General features: G+C 26.6%; 1 protein-coding gene across 2 annotated transcripts in view; it reads left to right on the top strand.

The window, feature by feature from the left end:
- The first annotated feature begins 514 nt into the window (after positions 1–514).
- Positions 515–15906, top strand: part of LOC107441979 (adenylate cyclase type 2) — a 55181-nt gene continuing 39789 nt past the window's right edge. Inside the window, exons 1-6 of one of the 2 annotated variants that reach the window (XM_043047931.2) lie at positions 515–740; positions 3017–3171; positions 6748–6888; positions 8328–8530; positions 13073–13250; positions 14386–14535. In XM_043047931.2, coding sequence (XP_042903865.1) covers positions 3037–3171; positions 6748–6888; positions 8328–8530; positions 13073–13250; positions 14386–14535 — 807 coding nt within the window. In that variant the 5' untranslated portion in view covers positions 515–740; positions 3017–3036. The remainder of the gene's footprint in view (positions 741–3016; positions 3172–6747; positions 6889–8327; positions 8531–13072; positions 13251–14385; positions 14536–15906) is intronic. The other variant, XR_006225820.2, reaches the window with a different exon arrangement.

Below are 15906 nucleotides of genomic sequence, written 5' to 3'. Positions count from 1 at the left end.
CGACACTCAGAGAGTCAGTGCTTTGTACCGTAATTTTGATCGAAATTTTTTACAGTGTCGCCACTATATTTAAAATTAGAAATAAAACCCGGGATATTATTAAATAAGTCTAAGGTGGAGTGATATGAAAAGAATTCAGACGTTTCTGATTACATAATATGTGGAAATAACTACATATATTAATATAATTACATGTATAGGAATAAAAAAAGTTGATAAAGCAAAAGCATTTTCATTAAAAAAAAACAACAACAAAAACTTATAAATTAGAAGAGTTTTTTTTATTAATAAAGTGTTAACATCGGATTAGGATTTTGCATTTTTTCTACAAAAAAGAAAAAAGGAATAAAAAAGAACTGATATCATTTACCTACATTGATAAGAATTTTTGTTGTGCCATTGATATATCATTCAGCTTTATTTCTTAAATTAAATTTTACGTGTCTGAAAATGTGCCACACAATGAAGTTATGATATCAAATTTGTTGTTATTAAATCTTATCTACTTTTATCAGTAATAATCGACCCTTTATTGTATGTGATGTGCGATACTTACAGTAAGGTGTTTTTTTGAAAAGAGTGAAGAGAGGAACTTATTCCCGAAATCGGAGATTTTGATTATGCTAACACAATCAGTTATCGACAAATTTGAGACTACTGTCTCAAAGATCATATAATCCAAGTAAATGAAACTTTGAAATTGCAGTCTAAGAAAATTTAAAGTGGGATAAAATATTAAAGTGAGCAAATTTTTTTTATTTATTCCAGTGTCTAGACAAAAAATATATTTTTTCACATTTTAGCTGTACCAGACGTAAACTATAAGCTCGAGTATTTGAAATTTTGAATTTTTACAATATTGATAAGTTTTTTAAAAATTTAATTTTCAGCGTTTTTTGCAGTTTGTTTACTTAAGATATTTTGTTGTTTATTTTTAATTTTAGCTTCTTTTTTTTTAAGGCATTGGGTTAAAAATTTTGTTGTCAGCATTATTTTTCATCAGGAAAAGTAACAATGATAAAATAAAACGTGTTTTCTTATTTTACATTAGGCTAAAGGCTTCTTCGAAAGTTGCCAATTTTGCTTTTTACTTATTTTACCAATTTAAATGTTATAATTACTTGATACACTCTGTATTTTGCAATATCTATAGTAAAATTACTTTAAAATATTTTAATTAACTGTCCCCTTTAGACACAAATATATAAAAAGTTCAAAATGTAGAGAAAACATGGAAAAAATTACGGAATATATCTATATCTATCTATCTGTCTATCTATTACATTATATTATATATTTTATTTTATATTACATTTTATATTATATTGCTATTATATTATATCACTTATATTATATTATGCAACTTTTATATTGTATTACTTTTATATTATATAATAGCGAAATTTTTACATTAACTTTTTTATCTTTATAAAAATTAATGAGTTTTGCACTTTGATTTTTTGATTTCAAATTCAAATTTGTATGAATTTATTCCTTTTTAATATTTATATGTTGTTTTCTTAAAAAGATTTTTAAAACAAATCAAATTTAATCAGAGATTGTACTTCTTTAAAAAAACACTTTTTTAGAAACCATCTAAAACTTTGTTTTACGAAGAAGTTAGAATTATAATTTGAGCCATTAAAGATTTTTTTTCACGTTGAACTGTAATCATTATCATAATAATGTCAGAAATACTTATTAACTTTGAATAACTAATCTTAAAAGCAAATGAAGATTTGTTTTTAGGTTAATTTTTGTTTTGTTAAAAATTTTATCTGAGTTTTTTTATTTTATATTTTTAGCTCTTAAGCAACTGATTTCATTCCATGACCGCTTAAAACGAGTATTATTTTTCACCTTTCCTCTCTTTACTTAAGATAAAGAAAGTTCAATGAAATTAACTTAACGTTTCTGAGAAAAATAATTAAGATAGAAATGCAAAAGAACTTATAACTACCAGTTTGAAAGTTAAAATAAAAAAAAATATTTAAAATACAAGCACGTGATTAATTGTGAAAATTCTTGTCTATTCCAAGGATAAAAGCTTTTTTAAACAGTATTTAAAGGTAAATGAAATTTTACTCTATCTAAGTTGGGTTTTCTTTGTTACTTTTTTATTAATAAAAAGTTTACATTAAATTTAAATGGAAAGATTAGATTTGAAGTAAAAATAATAGAACCCAAGAAAAATTGGTACCATAAAAAATTTCATTTTAAAACCTACTGACATATCTGACAAGTTGATAAAATTAATGTCTTTAGTATTTTCAAGTTAAGTGCACAATCTGACAGTTCCTTTAATGATTCTCAAGACAAGAAATAATTAATAATTGAGTAACAATCAGAAAAAGAAATGTTTGAATGCATATTATAGAGGTATTTTGCTAAAGTTTACTTTTGTGTCAAAAATTATTTACAAATTAGGTTATTTATCGAGCAGTAAATAATGAAGAAGTTTCTAAAAGATTATTTTAATGTATTTTAATGAAAGATGTTATTATTTTAAAACATCTAAAATTTCAAAATAATAATAATAATTGATAAAAATGGCAGGACTAAATTGTGAACACTAATTTTCTCTAGACATAAAATACATTTTCGAAAACTTAATATAAATTTTGAAATTCTAGCTTCATCAACTCATAAGTTTCATCGAAAGGCAATATTTTTGAAAACTTTTCAAGCAATATACATTTTTAAACCACAGATTTTATTACAAAAAGTATATTTGAATTCATTTAAAAATTACTACAAAAGAAAATAATAAATAATATTATTTCGTGCTTAATAAAAACAATACTTATAATTTGCTGAATAATTATTGTATGCCATTTCATTATAAAATTACAATTTTACTGGAATATAGGTATTAAAGTTGACTATAACAAAATTGATTTCTAATTGTTAGTTACATTTTAAGTTATGAGTTTTGTATGTTGATATATTGTTTATACACGTATGCGTGTAAATAATCATATTGTTAAATACTTTATTTTATTTCATAATTTACAAGATTTAGACCTTGGATATCAAATGTCAGGCTTGGAACTCGTTGCTCGAGACAGCAAGTCTGAAATAGAAAATAATGCTGAAGCTGCCAAAATCTACTTTCACGAAGTCTACTGCAGAGACGACGATGAAAGGAATTGGTCTTTCTCTTATCTCAGGGTTAGTAAAAAGAATTTGATGTTTTAACAACATCCTTCCACTAAATGTATCTTTTCTCATTAACTTTATGAGTTTAAAATATGATGGTTTTCTTGGATTTGTGGTAAACACTGAATAAAGCAAACATAGCTAATGAAATTTTTTTAATTTATAGCCAAATTTTAATACTCTAAAATTATTAGTTTACTTTTTTATTAAGTTTTTAACAACCGTTCACATTTGATTTATCTATTTTTTCTTCTTCAAATCATAGGATAAATATCAGATTAATTACTCTTATTTTAAAATCTGTTGTACAAATGAGGTATAAAAATGAGTAGAAACATATTTGCTTTGAGAAAAAATTTATTTATGAAAAATGGAAACTTGGAAAACATTTCGTTAGAAATTAGAAATTTAAAAAAAATAAATAAATAAATAAATAAATTCTTCTTGAATTATTCGTCTTTTTTGTTCATTTCTTTCTATAGTACGTAAGAGAGCAAAATAAATTTTTTTATATTAAGTTATAAACGACACAGAATGTATGCATGGAAGAAGTCTAATCGATGTTCGCCATGATAATTTAATTAAAAAAATTCTCATTTCAGAAAGAAATAACTTTAAATGTATGAGTTGGGTCGGAGTGTTATAACCATTTTAATTCGATTGAATTAAATTGGTTCAAATCCTAGGTATGGCAGATTGGATCTTATATTGATCTTAAATACTTAATCCAAGATTTAATTTGTCTTCCAAGTTAGATTGAAAATTTAAAATAATTTTAGTGGCACATCCACTTTTTGAATCGAATGTTTAAAGTCGGTAATAAAAACAAAGGAACCACGGTAAGCCAAAGCGTCGAAAGTTACTTTTTTGTAATGCTCCACTTAATAAGTAGATGTATAACTATTTTAATTATATTTTTATTGTTGTTAACTTGAAATTTTTTTTACCTCGATAATAGTTTATGTTTGAGAGAAACTACTAATTTACTAGAATTTATCCATGACCTTTCTGAAAAAAGGCCAAGAGCTTCAGGCTGTTCCCTAAATACGCCTCTGACCTTTCTGGATTTGCAATTAGAACGGTTTTAAAATGCTGTTTAAAGCTTTTGATCCTTTCATTTATTTCATAATTGCAATAAAAATAACTTAATTCTGTGTGATATACTTTTTTAAATCTGCATTAATTTGTTGTTAGTTAAATTACAAAAGTAGTTTCCAAATTTACTACAGAAAATTTTCAAACATTTTCTGCTTCTTTTTTTTTCTTCTAAAAAAAGTATTTTTAGATCAAACAAAGACTGCAGGAATTTAAGACATTAATTAATTTTATTAATGCTTTTGATTGGTTTGATAAAGTTTTATTGACTAGAGCATAGTGTAATTTGTGCCGAATTACAATTTACTTAGCTCCAAAATGGTACGTGTTTTCAATGTATTCAGTTTCATTACTGAGTTAGAGTTAGCATATTATGTATTATCAGCTTCTATTCTTTCATACACAAAACAATGACTGTTACTTTCACTTTATTTTAAAAAAATATATAATAGCATATCTGTTTTTTGAGGAAAAGTAATTCTTGCTCTCATATAATTAACTACACTGCTATTGATTGACCTTTACCCATTATCAAACTAATAAACGTACAGTTAAAATAAATCTATAACAAGTTTTTTTTAAGTAATGCATGCTGCCCCTTCCTTTTAACTGTTTGCCATAATTTTTAGCATATTTAAATATTAGTTCACCCCAGTTTATCTCATTTGTCTATGAACTATTTTTAAATAAAATAATGCACGTTGAGCCCCAATATCATCATAAATAGAATTATTTTTTAAACAAATAATAATCTTGAGAAATGAGTTGTAAATTGTGTTACTCCTAAACCATGATGAATATTGTCTAGTAAAGAATGCTTTTACGTGAAAGAAATAGAGCCAAATTCGTTTTGGAAATTTGCATTTATAGATTCTAATGAAAAAATTGCAAATATATCACCAAATTCTCTCTAAGATATAGATTAAGTATTTGCCATGTTATGTTCAAATTTAGTCTGCTAAATATTATAGAAAACTTGCTTTACATAAAGTTTTCTAAGTTGTTTTCCTTAACAAAATCAACGTTCTTCAACGTATCTTTAATGTATGAGCATTCATTCATCAGTTTAATATTCTGGAAATCACTTACTGAGTTTCCCAAAAATAATCGAAAGTATGAAAAATTGTGTAAAGAAAAACGGGAGGAGATAGAAATGTACGATTTGCTGTGTCTTGCTTAGGAAACTAGAATTTTATTCCCGATAAGTTTCGAATTTCGTTATGAAGTTCGCAAATAAATTGTGCAGTTAACTGAGAAAAACTGCAAAACAAAGTTTTCAAAAGAACAAACATTTGCGGAAACGAAGTGACGATGTTTGAGGACAAAATTAACGGAAATCCATGAAAATATTTAAGTTCGAAGAGTCTGACATGCAGCAGAAGATATAGTAATAAAATGATATTAAAAATCCTGTATAAAGCAGTAAAATACTACAATTCCAAAGGAAAGTTACGGAACACAGAAAAAATTCTATAAGAAAATTGAAACCAATATAAAATTTTGAAGAAGTAAACAATAAAAATAGTGAAAAATATAATAATAACAACTGAAGCTGACGTTGTTAGGGGGTACCAGTCCCGGAAGTCATAAAAATACAAAACCTTTTCTATCGAGAGAGCACGACAAATGTCTAAAATTTGCTCATTCTGTACACCCAAAGGTTTTGCAAAAAAGTTCAGGAAGAGAGAAAAAAAGAATACAAAATACAAAAACTAAAGTAAAATACATAAACTAAATACAAAAGGAAAACGATGTTCAAAAACCGTACTTAAAAATATTCCTTTGTTAAACCAAAGCGCACTACTTTCTAAAATCCTTAACCAAACTGAAATTCACAAACCAACTACGCCCCCATTTTATGAGCAGAAAGAACGCGCAGCAGAAAACACTGTTTTAAAAATTTTTCTGCTCACCAGTGGCATTGGTTGGCGAACCAAAGCCAGAACCAATGCCCCTGGTGAGCAGAAACTGGTGAGTAACTAATTTTAAATCTTTTTGAGACTAAATAACACCCTTTCCTAAGCGGAACGCAGCAAACCGTAATCATCTTTTTCCTTACGTTTTGATTTTTCAGTTCATCGGTCATATTTGGAGGCATCCAATATATAGTAAACAGCAAAATAAATAAATGAAAAATAAAATAAAAAAAGGAAGAAAAAGATAAAAAGCTGTAATTGGCAAATGACACTTGGGATACCACACCTACTGTATTAGTAATTGTGCATAGCTCACACCCGAATGATAAATATTTTATCACCATCAAAACAGCAATAGTTAGGTTTTTCTAGGTTAGAACCAGTTTGCTTAGTTTGTGTTAAAACTGTTCTCACTTATCTTTAAAAAGAATGCAACTATAAAATTTTTTATTAATACTATAGTAATCAATTTTTTATTGTTTTGCGCATTTTTATATTTTAATTAAATTTTCTTTAGAATTAAATTTACTTTAATTTTATTTCTTTCATTACTAATTGTTATTTTTTATTTATTTAGGAGCAACTTTTACTGAAAAATTCCCAAGAGCTGTTTAGAAAATATCAAATGAGAATACAACATGCTTTGTTTGTTGAACTCCTCGTATTCAATTTAGCATACAATGCCTTATCATTTAGTGCTTTCCTTTTTCTGCCACAGGTAATGCAATTATTTTGAAGTCATCACCTCTTAAGAGTATTGCTTTCATTGTTATTTCTACAAAACTTTATAAAGTTTATTCATTAAACGAACCGAAGCATTCGAGTACTTTCAATTTTTAGTACTTTTTCATTTAGAGATGTCTAAGCTGAGGTCACTTTACTTACCTATCCAATCGCAATCCATTAATGATCAATTAGTTACAGATACAACCAATAGGAATACGTTTCTATTGGTATAGGAATATGAATCGTCCAATAAGAATAATGTAAACGGAAGTTGATTGGATGATAGTGGAACACAGATATAGTTCAGCATCTGACTTGAACATCTCTATTTCCAATGGAGGACATGAAAACATGTCCAATAAATCCAATCAAGAGCATCTGATATGATGGGCAATATGAGCACGAACATAATTTTACTCATATTTCTTTTCTTTTTCGTGATTACCTGGAGGTTGTCACAACAACGAGAGTCAGTCTGAAAATGTCACAACATAATTTATCGATGATTTCAATTTAGATTAAGGAAAAACTAAAATTTTTAAAAGGTTTTTAATCTAGTGGTCCGGTTTGAAACTTTTGAGACATATTTCTACACAACTCGATAAAAACTGTTGAATAATGTTTATTACCATGTTGCAGCCACTGTTCCATCTACTATCTAAAAAATAGGGCCTTGCTAATTTAGGCAAGATGACAAAGAGAAATTTTAACCCCACAAACAATACAATTTTATTAATTTATCATTATTTGTTTTTTGCTTTATCTTAGGAAATATTGTGTTATATCAAACTGACTTAGTCTAAAATTATAAAAATTATTTGCGTAAAGATAATTTCAGAAGTAATAATTTTTTTTAAAATTATGTATTATTTTTTATTTTTAACTCATTAATGAGCGAGAAAATCTATAAAATAAAATCGGGATGATTTTTGGTCCAATTTTTAGTATTTTTAGACTTAATAGGCACCACTATACTTTAGAATATCAGGAACAAGTATTTATTTACTCAATGTAATTTTTTTTTTGTTTTTGATAAAAATTTAGAGTTATGGAAGAATAATCAATGCATTGACAGGCATTTTAAGATCAATTATGAAGAAAACGTTTTAAGTTTAATGTTATATTTTGTACAAAATTCGTATAAAAAAATTGGATTTATCGTATGATTGTTTACCTTTATTGTTTCAATAACTGAGTTTAACTTCAGTTAACCATATGTATCACTAAACAAATCATGATAGTGGCTTTAGTGACTTTAGTTTTTTATTCATTTTGTGAGAAGATGAAATGAAAATTGTTGACATTATTTAAAACATTATTATATTTGACTTTCCTTTCATTTGTGACAAAATTACAAATTAAACTTAAAAATTACTTTTATTAATTAAACATTTTTACTTAATTACGTTAAAATAATTTGCATATTAACAGTTGGATTCACTATCTGAGGTTTCTATTGGCGCTGTAAAGACTGGACGATGGTGCAGAAGTCTTAATTTCTTTCTGAATCTTGTCATTTTCATAGCAGCTTACTGTAAAGAAAACTTGTTTAAAAGTCCTTACACAAAAATTACAGTAGCCGGCGTTGTCTTGGGAAGCATGGTCACAGGAGAAATGGCAACAACAATTTACAGGTAATTATTGGTTTAAGTCAATAAAGATTAAGTTCTTCTAAGAATAAAAAGTTTGTAGTTTTTGCAAGAAATGCCTTAAAAAAACAGGATACCAGCTGGGCACAACGTTAAAATCACTAACAATTTATGGAATTTATTTATTAGAAAACTGGACGCTTTTCGGTGTGTGTAACAAGGTGCAACTTCCTTTGCAGGAAAACGTGACTGGTAAAAACAGGAACAATGTTTTTTCTACAGATGAGGATGCATCTTGTTTGAAACGCGGCTAGTTTTTGATTAATAAATTATTTTTTATTTTAACGATATAGTATTATTTAATAATTAGCGACTGATATTTTTTGCAACGTTCATTGTTATTTCATGCATTACGCACTTACTTCAACATTAACTAGTTGAAACATATTATTCCTTAAATTTGATTCCACGATATTTTTAGTTTAACTTGAACGGAAACACAAACGGAACGAATTAAACAATTTATTAAGTTTGCAACTTATTAGTAGTATTGCGGTTCACGGTACGTATATTATGGTTAAACGAAGAACCAATTTCTCTGAGAGTGTAAAAAAAGTGAAAATTGTAAATTAGAAAATGTTTTTGAAAATCCTTCCTATATGGGCGAGTTCTTTCTCTATGAAGTTACACTGAGAAAAAAAAGTATGAAGTATGGTCAAAACTACCAAAATCACGGATTGAAATTTACCATGTTTCAGGCTCTATGGGGCAACAAAAAACGCTTTGGTAATGATTTTTGTAAAATTAACAATAAAATAGGATTTTATATTAAGTGACAAAATTTGGTAAATGTGGTTAAACTTGGTAGTTTCTCATGGTACCTCAGAGCATGCCATAAAAACCTTTTAGACGGTTAAATTCACTTTTCAATTTGTATTTTGATAACTACCATATTAAACGAAAAAATTACAAAATCAATGGTTTAAATACCACATATTTTGGTTTTTAATTCAAGAAATTTTTTTTACTAGAAACTTCCTTATCATACAGTACGGTATTATACCAGAATTTTTCTCTCACCGTTATAATAATAAATTTTTCGAATAATTCTAGATTAATATTAATTAGATTAATTAATATTAATTGTGAATTTGTTGCAACCCTTTTTAAAGTGTTCAAAAAATATTGTTTCGTTTGAGTTGGTATAGTTGTGTAATCAAGCTTCAAAAATACGATAATTCCGTTCAACTTTGCACCATAATAAGGTTGCACAATTTTGAAATAATATTACAGTTTAACACGCCCTAAAGTTTATTTCTAACAGCGTAATATTTGAACTACTAAATTACTTTGAGTTTAGTTGAAAGTTTTTCTTACTTAGCACTTAAAATACTATAAATAAATTTATATAATTGTTTTTGTGCAACAAAAGATATATTCTATAGAGAACTTTCTTAAACAATCATACTTTAATATAAAACTAAAAGGCCATTATATTTCAATTCAATTATATGTCTCATCATGGTTCAACGATATCTAAATATTTTAGGTGTAATTTGATTTTTTCCATTCACTCAAAACAAACTCATAAAAGTGAATGAAAGTTGCAGCTGCTCCTATTTCAGCTATTTTAGCTAAACTTAATCATTTTCCGTGGAACCGTAACTAAATAATATTTATATAAAAATTATATATTTACTTATTTATTAGTTGAATTTCCGGTCTTCTTCGCTGATCGCAAATAAACATAAATCGGTTTTATAAGATTTTACGCAGTCATGAACAAATATGAAAGGCATGTACTGTACATTTTAAATATTTAAAATTATTTCCTTTTTTATTATTATTTGTGACTCTTCTGGGAAACTTTGATTCATTAAACTAAGCAAAAATGTTTTTGTAATTTCAACGCCTGAAAAGTAAGATTAACTAAATTGAATTAATTTAAATGATTAATTATAGACTCGGAAGATTAAGGAACTGAAAATCATGGCCAACACATGATGATAGTCAAGGTTTAGCCCAATCAAACAATTTTTCTGACGAATCATCACTTTAGTATGTAACTTAATTTTTTTCAAAATTTCAATTGCCGTTGACATTACAAGATTTAGATATATAGAAACTAGTCTCAAAAGCGTAATTATTAACACTGTAAACGTAGTTTCACATATCATTTAAAATACTAATTCGTTTATATTACTTCAAGATGTCATCCCCATGGGGTTTTACTTGCATTCTCCCTAATGTAAGGAACAATAAATAATTATTAAAGACGTGCAATAAACTTAAGTGAAGCTCATTTTTGATGTAAAAAAAATCGTAAACTAGAAAACAACCCTGGTTTTATCTTTTAAATATTTGAAGAGAAAAATTATCAGCAGTGTTAATTGCAACAAAGTGCGATTAGTGCTCAATGCTAATCCTATTAGAAAAATCCGTTTTTCATAAATCTCTCTTTATTGGAAAAATTAATTTTTTAAAATTATTTTTGGGATTGAAGGCTAAAACTGCACCTAACATCTGTTGTCCACATTTCAGGATTTTTGTATAAATGTTTCTGGTGTTACAAGAGGAACACTTAGACAGACTCGCAAGTTATTCCTTTAATTATTATAAATAAAGTTTTTTGTAATACTCTTTTTTAAAAAGAGAGCGGAAAACTTGAAACAGATTTTGTGCACTGTAAAACCACTCCCATTTTTGTCAAGAAAATCCGATATCTGACAGACATTAATTCAGACTCAGTATTAAGAAGTTAATTACTATATTTTTCTTAATACAATGATAGCTTGTTTCTTCACAGATATCTTATATCTTATATCAAATATCTTATCTCAAAAGCTCTGAGTACTAAAAAAAGTCATACAATTTTTATTTGTCTAATTTTAAGGCAAACGCCTGAACTGTATCTTCCTATAACCTATACCTGCAAGCTCCCCTTACTTTGAACTTTCAAACGTTCAAAAATTGATATTGCGTTTCCAAGAAAGTTAGCATCAATTTCGAAAGAAAATTGAAAGCAAACACATTAAACAATTGTAAAAATTTGTTAAACTATAAAAATTTCATTCTGATCTCCCCCTTTAGGGCAATTCTACCCTTTAATGACTTTTTATGTTTTTCGAAGAAAAAGGTTTGTACATTAATTTTAATCTCGTTCAAAGAATATATATTTTTTTTTAAGCTAAGGGAATTTTATAATAATCTAAATCACTAAAAAACTAACGAAACTGAATCTGTTTAATAAGATAAAATAATAAGATAATATATAAATAGATTTAATAAGATAAAATATTGCAACAATGTTCTAAGAATTTCTGTCTGACACGTGAGGCCACGCATTTTTGTGATGAAGCATTACTATTTTCATTTATAATTGCTGTCTTTAAATTGTCTGACAGGAAGCGATGATTTTCGTGATAACGTATTTCAGAAAGCTTCCAATCACTCTGCTTTATTTAGACTCGACCAATCGATAATCAGGATAAATTTTCCTGAAAGCCCAATACTTCATCATCTGGTTGGTTTTACAGTTACTTGCTGTTAGAAAAACTTAGAAAAAATGTATCATATGATTGTTGAACATTGTTTTTTTCTCTAAATAAAATAAAATAAATAAAAAAATAAAACAAACATGAAACAAATTGCAAAAAATTAATAGCAGTTATAAGAATTGAAACATCGAGCCCAGCGATTTTGAGATTTAGTTTTACGATGCTGTTAACACTACAAGGATAAACCAAAAATTGTTTCAATATTAAGCATTATTTAAAAAGAACACTCCATAGTGTCAAAATATACAATATTTAAAAAAAGAAACTACCAAATTTATATTACACAAAAAAATTTTGATGTAAAAGTTTGACCATACTTTCTGTATCTAGATTCCAACTCCTTAAATATACACAGTGAAAAAAAATTCCGGTAAAATTATGTTACTGTATGGTAATAACATTCTAGAAAAAAAGTAATAAATAGAAAAGAAACTTAATTCCGATGAATGAAACCGTAATATTTGGTATTTGAGTCATTCATTTTATTATTTTTAAATTCATAAGGTAACTGTCGATCGGAAATTCTGGTTTTCAAAATTATAGTTTTTATTACCATACATTTAGTAAAAAATACAAGACTAAAAAGTAAATTTAACCAAATAAATAGTTTGTATGCCATACTCTAAGGTATCATGATAAAATTATAAAATTTTATAAATATCATATACTACACAACCATACTTTTTTGTAATTTTTTCAAAATCATAACCAAAGCACTTCGGTAAAAATTACCGAGCTTTTTGGTGTTTCCATTGAACTAAAAACGTGGTAAATTTCCCCATACTATAGTAGTTTGGACTAAACTTTTTTTTCGGTGTATACAAAAAATATTCAGGCAAAACCATATAATTTAATGGTATATTGTATTTTTGCTAAGATATTTAAAATTTCAAAACTGCTTTTTAGCATTTCAATTTAAAACAAAAACGTTTTCAGGTGTAATTTTGTACTTATTGGTAGCTTTTAAAGTTATGTATATCCCCTTAATATTTCAGTTTTTTGATATAAATAGTTCTTATTATTATTGCAGGATCACTAAGGGTGAACTAGAACCGACAATGAGACAAACATACTACGTAGTTCTCACAACGTGTGTACTCCTACCATTTCCTAGAAAAACTTATAGTGCAATATCAGGGGCTTCAGTCATAGTTATTGACATCACATTATCAATTTTCAGCTCACTCAATTCTAATAAACTAGTAGTTGTAAGTTTGCTTGATTTTTTATTTTTATTTTGTCGGAATATGCTTTAAATTTAACATGTATTAGGTTAGCGAAAAAGTTTCTATATACCACCTGCGCCTTGCTAATAGATATAGAAATAACTTTTTTATTTATACTCTGTAGTTCAAATAACAAGTATAGTAATAAAAAATATATTAATTTCTTGAAAGAAACTAATAATAAAAGCTTAAATCAAAAACATTTAATAACGCTTTTAAATTTTTTCGTGAAATGTAAAAAAACTAAGATAGAATATTGTAGAAAAAAAAATGCAAGTGTAATTGCGAATAAAAAGTGTGAAAAAAAACTGCAAATGCAAAAAAAGCATTAAAAGGAGATTAAATTAAGTACATATTTTCAAAAATTTATATTAGAAGCATGTTTATTTAGCATCAAGTTAACTAAAATATTTTCTCGTCAATAAATGCGTCATTAAATCATTATTTCAGTTGTGCAGTTAATCTTATTGAAGAAGATGCTACTATACAAATTTTTGTGTTCTGGTTTACTCAAAACAGGCACATATTATCAAGACTCACCAATACGTGAATGATGAAAACAAAACAGATTCATCTGTTTCATGATTAGTCTCATAAAAACAAAATAATCTATTTTATTTTTATCATTCATACGTTGATGAGTCTTGATAATGTACGCCTGTTTCGTGCTCTCGAAACATGTCGAATTTTTCCCCTATAATTTTTTACGTTCATTAAGTTTTTTCATTGACAATTCGTTTCAGTTTCTTGGAACTATTCATTTTAAAATATTGTATGACCAATTACGTTTTCATCCTCAAAACGAATTGTCAATAAACTATTTTCTAAGGATGATCACGAGTGTTTATTAAAGGAAAAGCGTCGTTAAAGAGCGAATAGGTTGGACTAAAAACATATTGCTAATTCGATTCTATAACAAGCGTCATCCTCACTGGCAAGACGGAAAATCTTTTGTTTTTGTGGATTGTGTGTTTTGGTGTGTATGATATAATAAATTATCTCGATTCTATTGAAATAATTGAAGTTTCTTTATCGATTCTGTTTTTGTCCATATTTAACAAATTTAACATTCTATAATCATTTTAAAGTAAAATAAACGATATATTTTCCCCCCTAGCTGCTTGCTGATTTAGCTTTCATGACTACGACACTCTTTGTTGGTTTATTCATTAGATACATCATAGAAATCATGAATAGGCGTGCATTTTTAGATAGAAGAGAATGTCTTGAATCGAAGATTAAGATAGAAACTGCAAAAAATCAAGAGGTTGGTATAAAATGGGCTTTTTTATTATCTATTAACGAAATTTTATATTTAAAAAAAATGTAGTCAAATATTGAAATATTTTTTACTTTTACTTCCCATACCAAATTTTGCTTCACCTTAATAAAAACTAATTCTTTTTTGTAGTTTTGAAGTAAATGAAATGAAACTAAGAAAAATTTTCAGAGTTGGAAAATAAAAATAATGGGTTGATACAATAATATTAATCATTTCTCTAACAATTACTGTTAATATTTTATCTAACATTCCAAATTATGCTCTTTATATATTTCAACGATTTTTATCTGTTGAAAAATAAAAGATGCATTTTAAAAATCGAAGTTTATTTTTTAAAATTTAAACCAACTAACAATTTGACAGCTATTAAATTATCACAGATTTCTTTTTAAATAATAGTTAGATTTTCTTCGGTCCAAGTAATTAACGTGAAAAATACATTTTTTACTTTTACTTATATGCATTAATATTTAATCATAGATAAGAATATCCCAATCATAGTTACAGAGAAAACTATCTTACTTTTCTCTTTTTCTATGGACTATCTCTTCATCTTTTACTATGAACTATTTCTTCCTCCTGCTTCCTGAACTTTTTTTGTACTTAAAATTTTCAAGAAATTTTTTTTATCCCGAGATTTAAGTAACAAAGTGAGTAAAGTTGTAACACATAAAAATAAAATTTAAGAATTCAATAATGATTAATTTTCTACAACTATTTTCGCGAATATTTAATGTGTAAAGACATTCATTATTAACACTAAACACTTACATGAATGCTTTGTTAGAATATCAGAGTAAATGCACTTAATGAAAATATGAATTTATCCTTTTCATTTCATCCTTTTCATTTTTATCGTTTTCATTTTTATCCTTTTCATTCTCGAGATATTGCCATTTTGCACGACTTATAAGAGAGAGGGGGACAAGTGTGGGCATTACTTTTTAACAATAATTTGGTCGTTTTCCTGCATTCCGGTTTATATCTGAAATTAAAAAGTTGTTGAATTTTTCCATAATTGTTTTTTTTTAAGATTGTTTTTGTACATATTAGCCCCACTACACGAGGCAAGTATGAGTAAACTTGATAACTTCTTAAATAGTTATTTATTACAACTCAGAAAGGTGAATCTAAAGCCAAATCGAATTTAATTTTAATCTAAGCCTCATTGTAGTATCATATATATTGATGTATAGTTTTTAAAATACTAATAGATAACAGAGCATTTCATTATTCTAGGAAATACATTTTGAACGAAAATAAATATTTTTGACAACTATTATTCAATTTGGTTTATTTGATAAAAATTTTGAATTTTTTTAATGAAAAAAAATTGAAATGTCAACGTGTATGTCA

Source organism: Parasteatoda tepidariorum, chromosome 1 (genome assembly GCF_043381705.1).
Source record: "Parasteatoda tepidariorum isolate YZ-2023 chromosome 1, CAS_Ptep_4.0, whole genome shotgun sequence".
Classification (NCBI taxonomy): Eukaryota; Metazoa; Arthropoda; class Arachnida; order Araneae; family Theridiidae; genus Parasteatoda; species Parasteatoda tepidariorum.
Note: the sequence above shows the minus strand (reverse complement) of the source record. Positions and strands in the feature narration are given on the sequence as shown.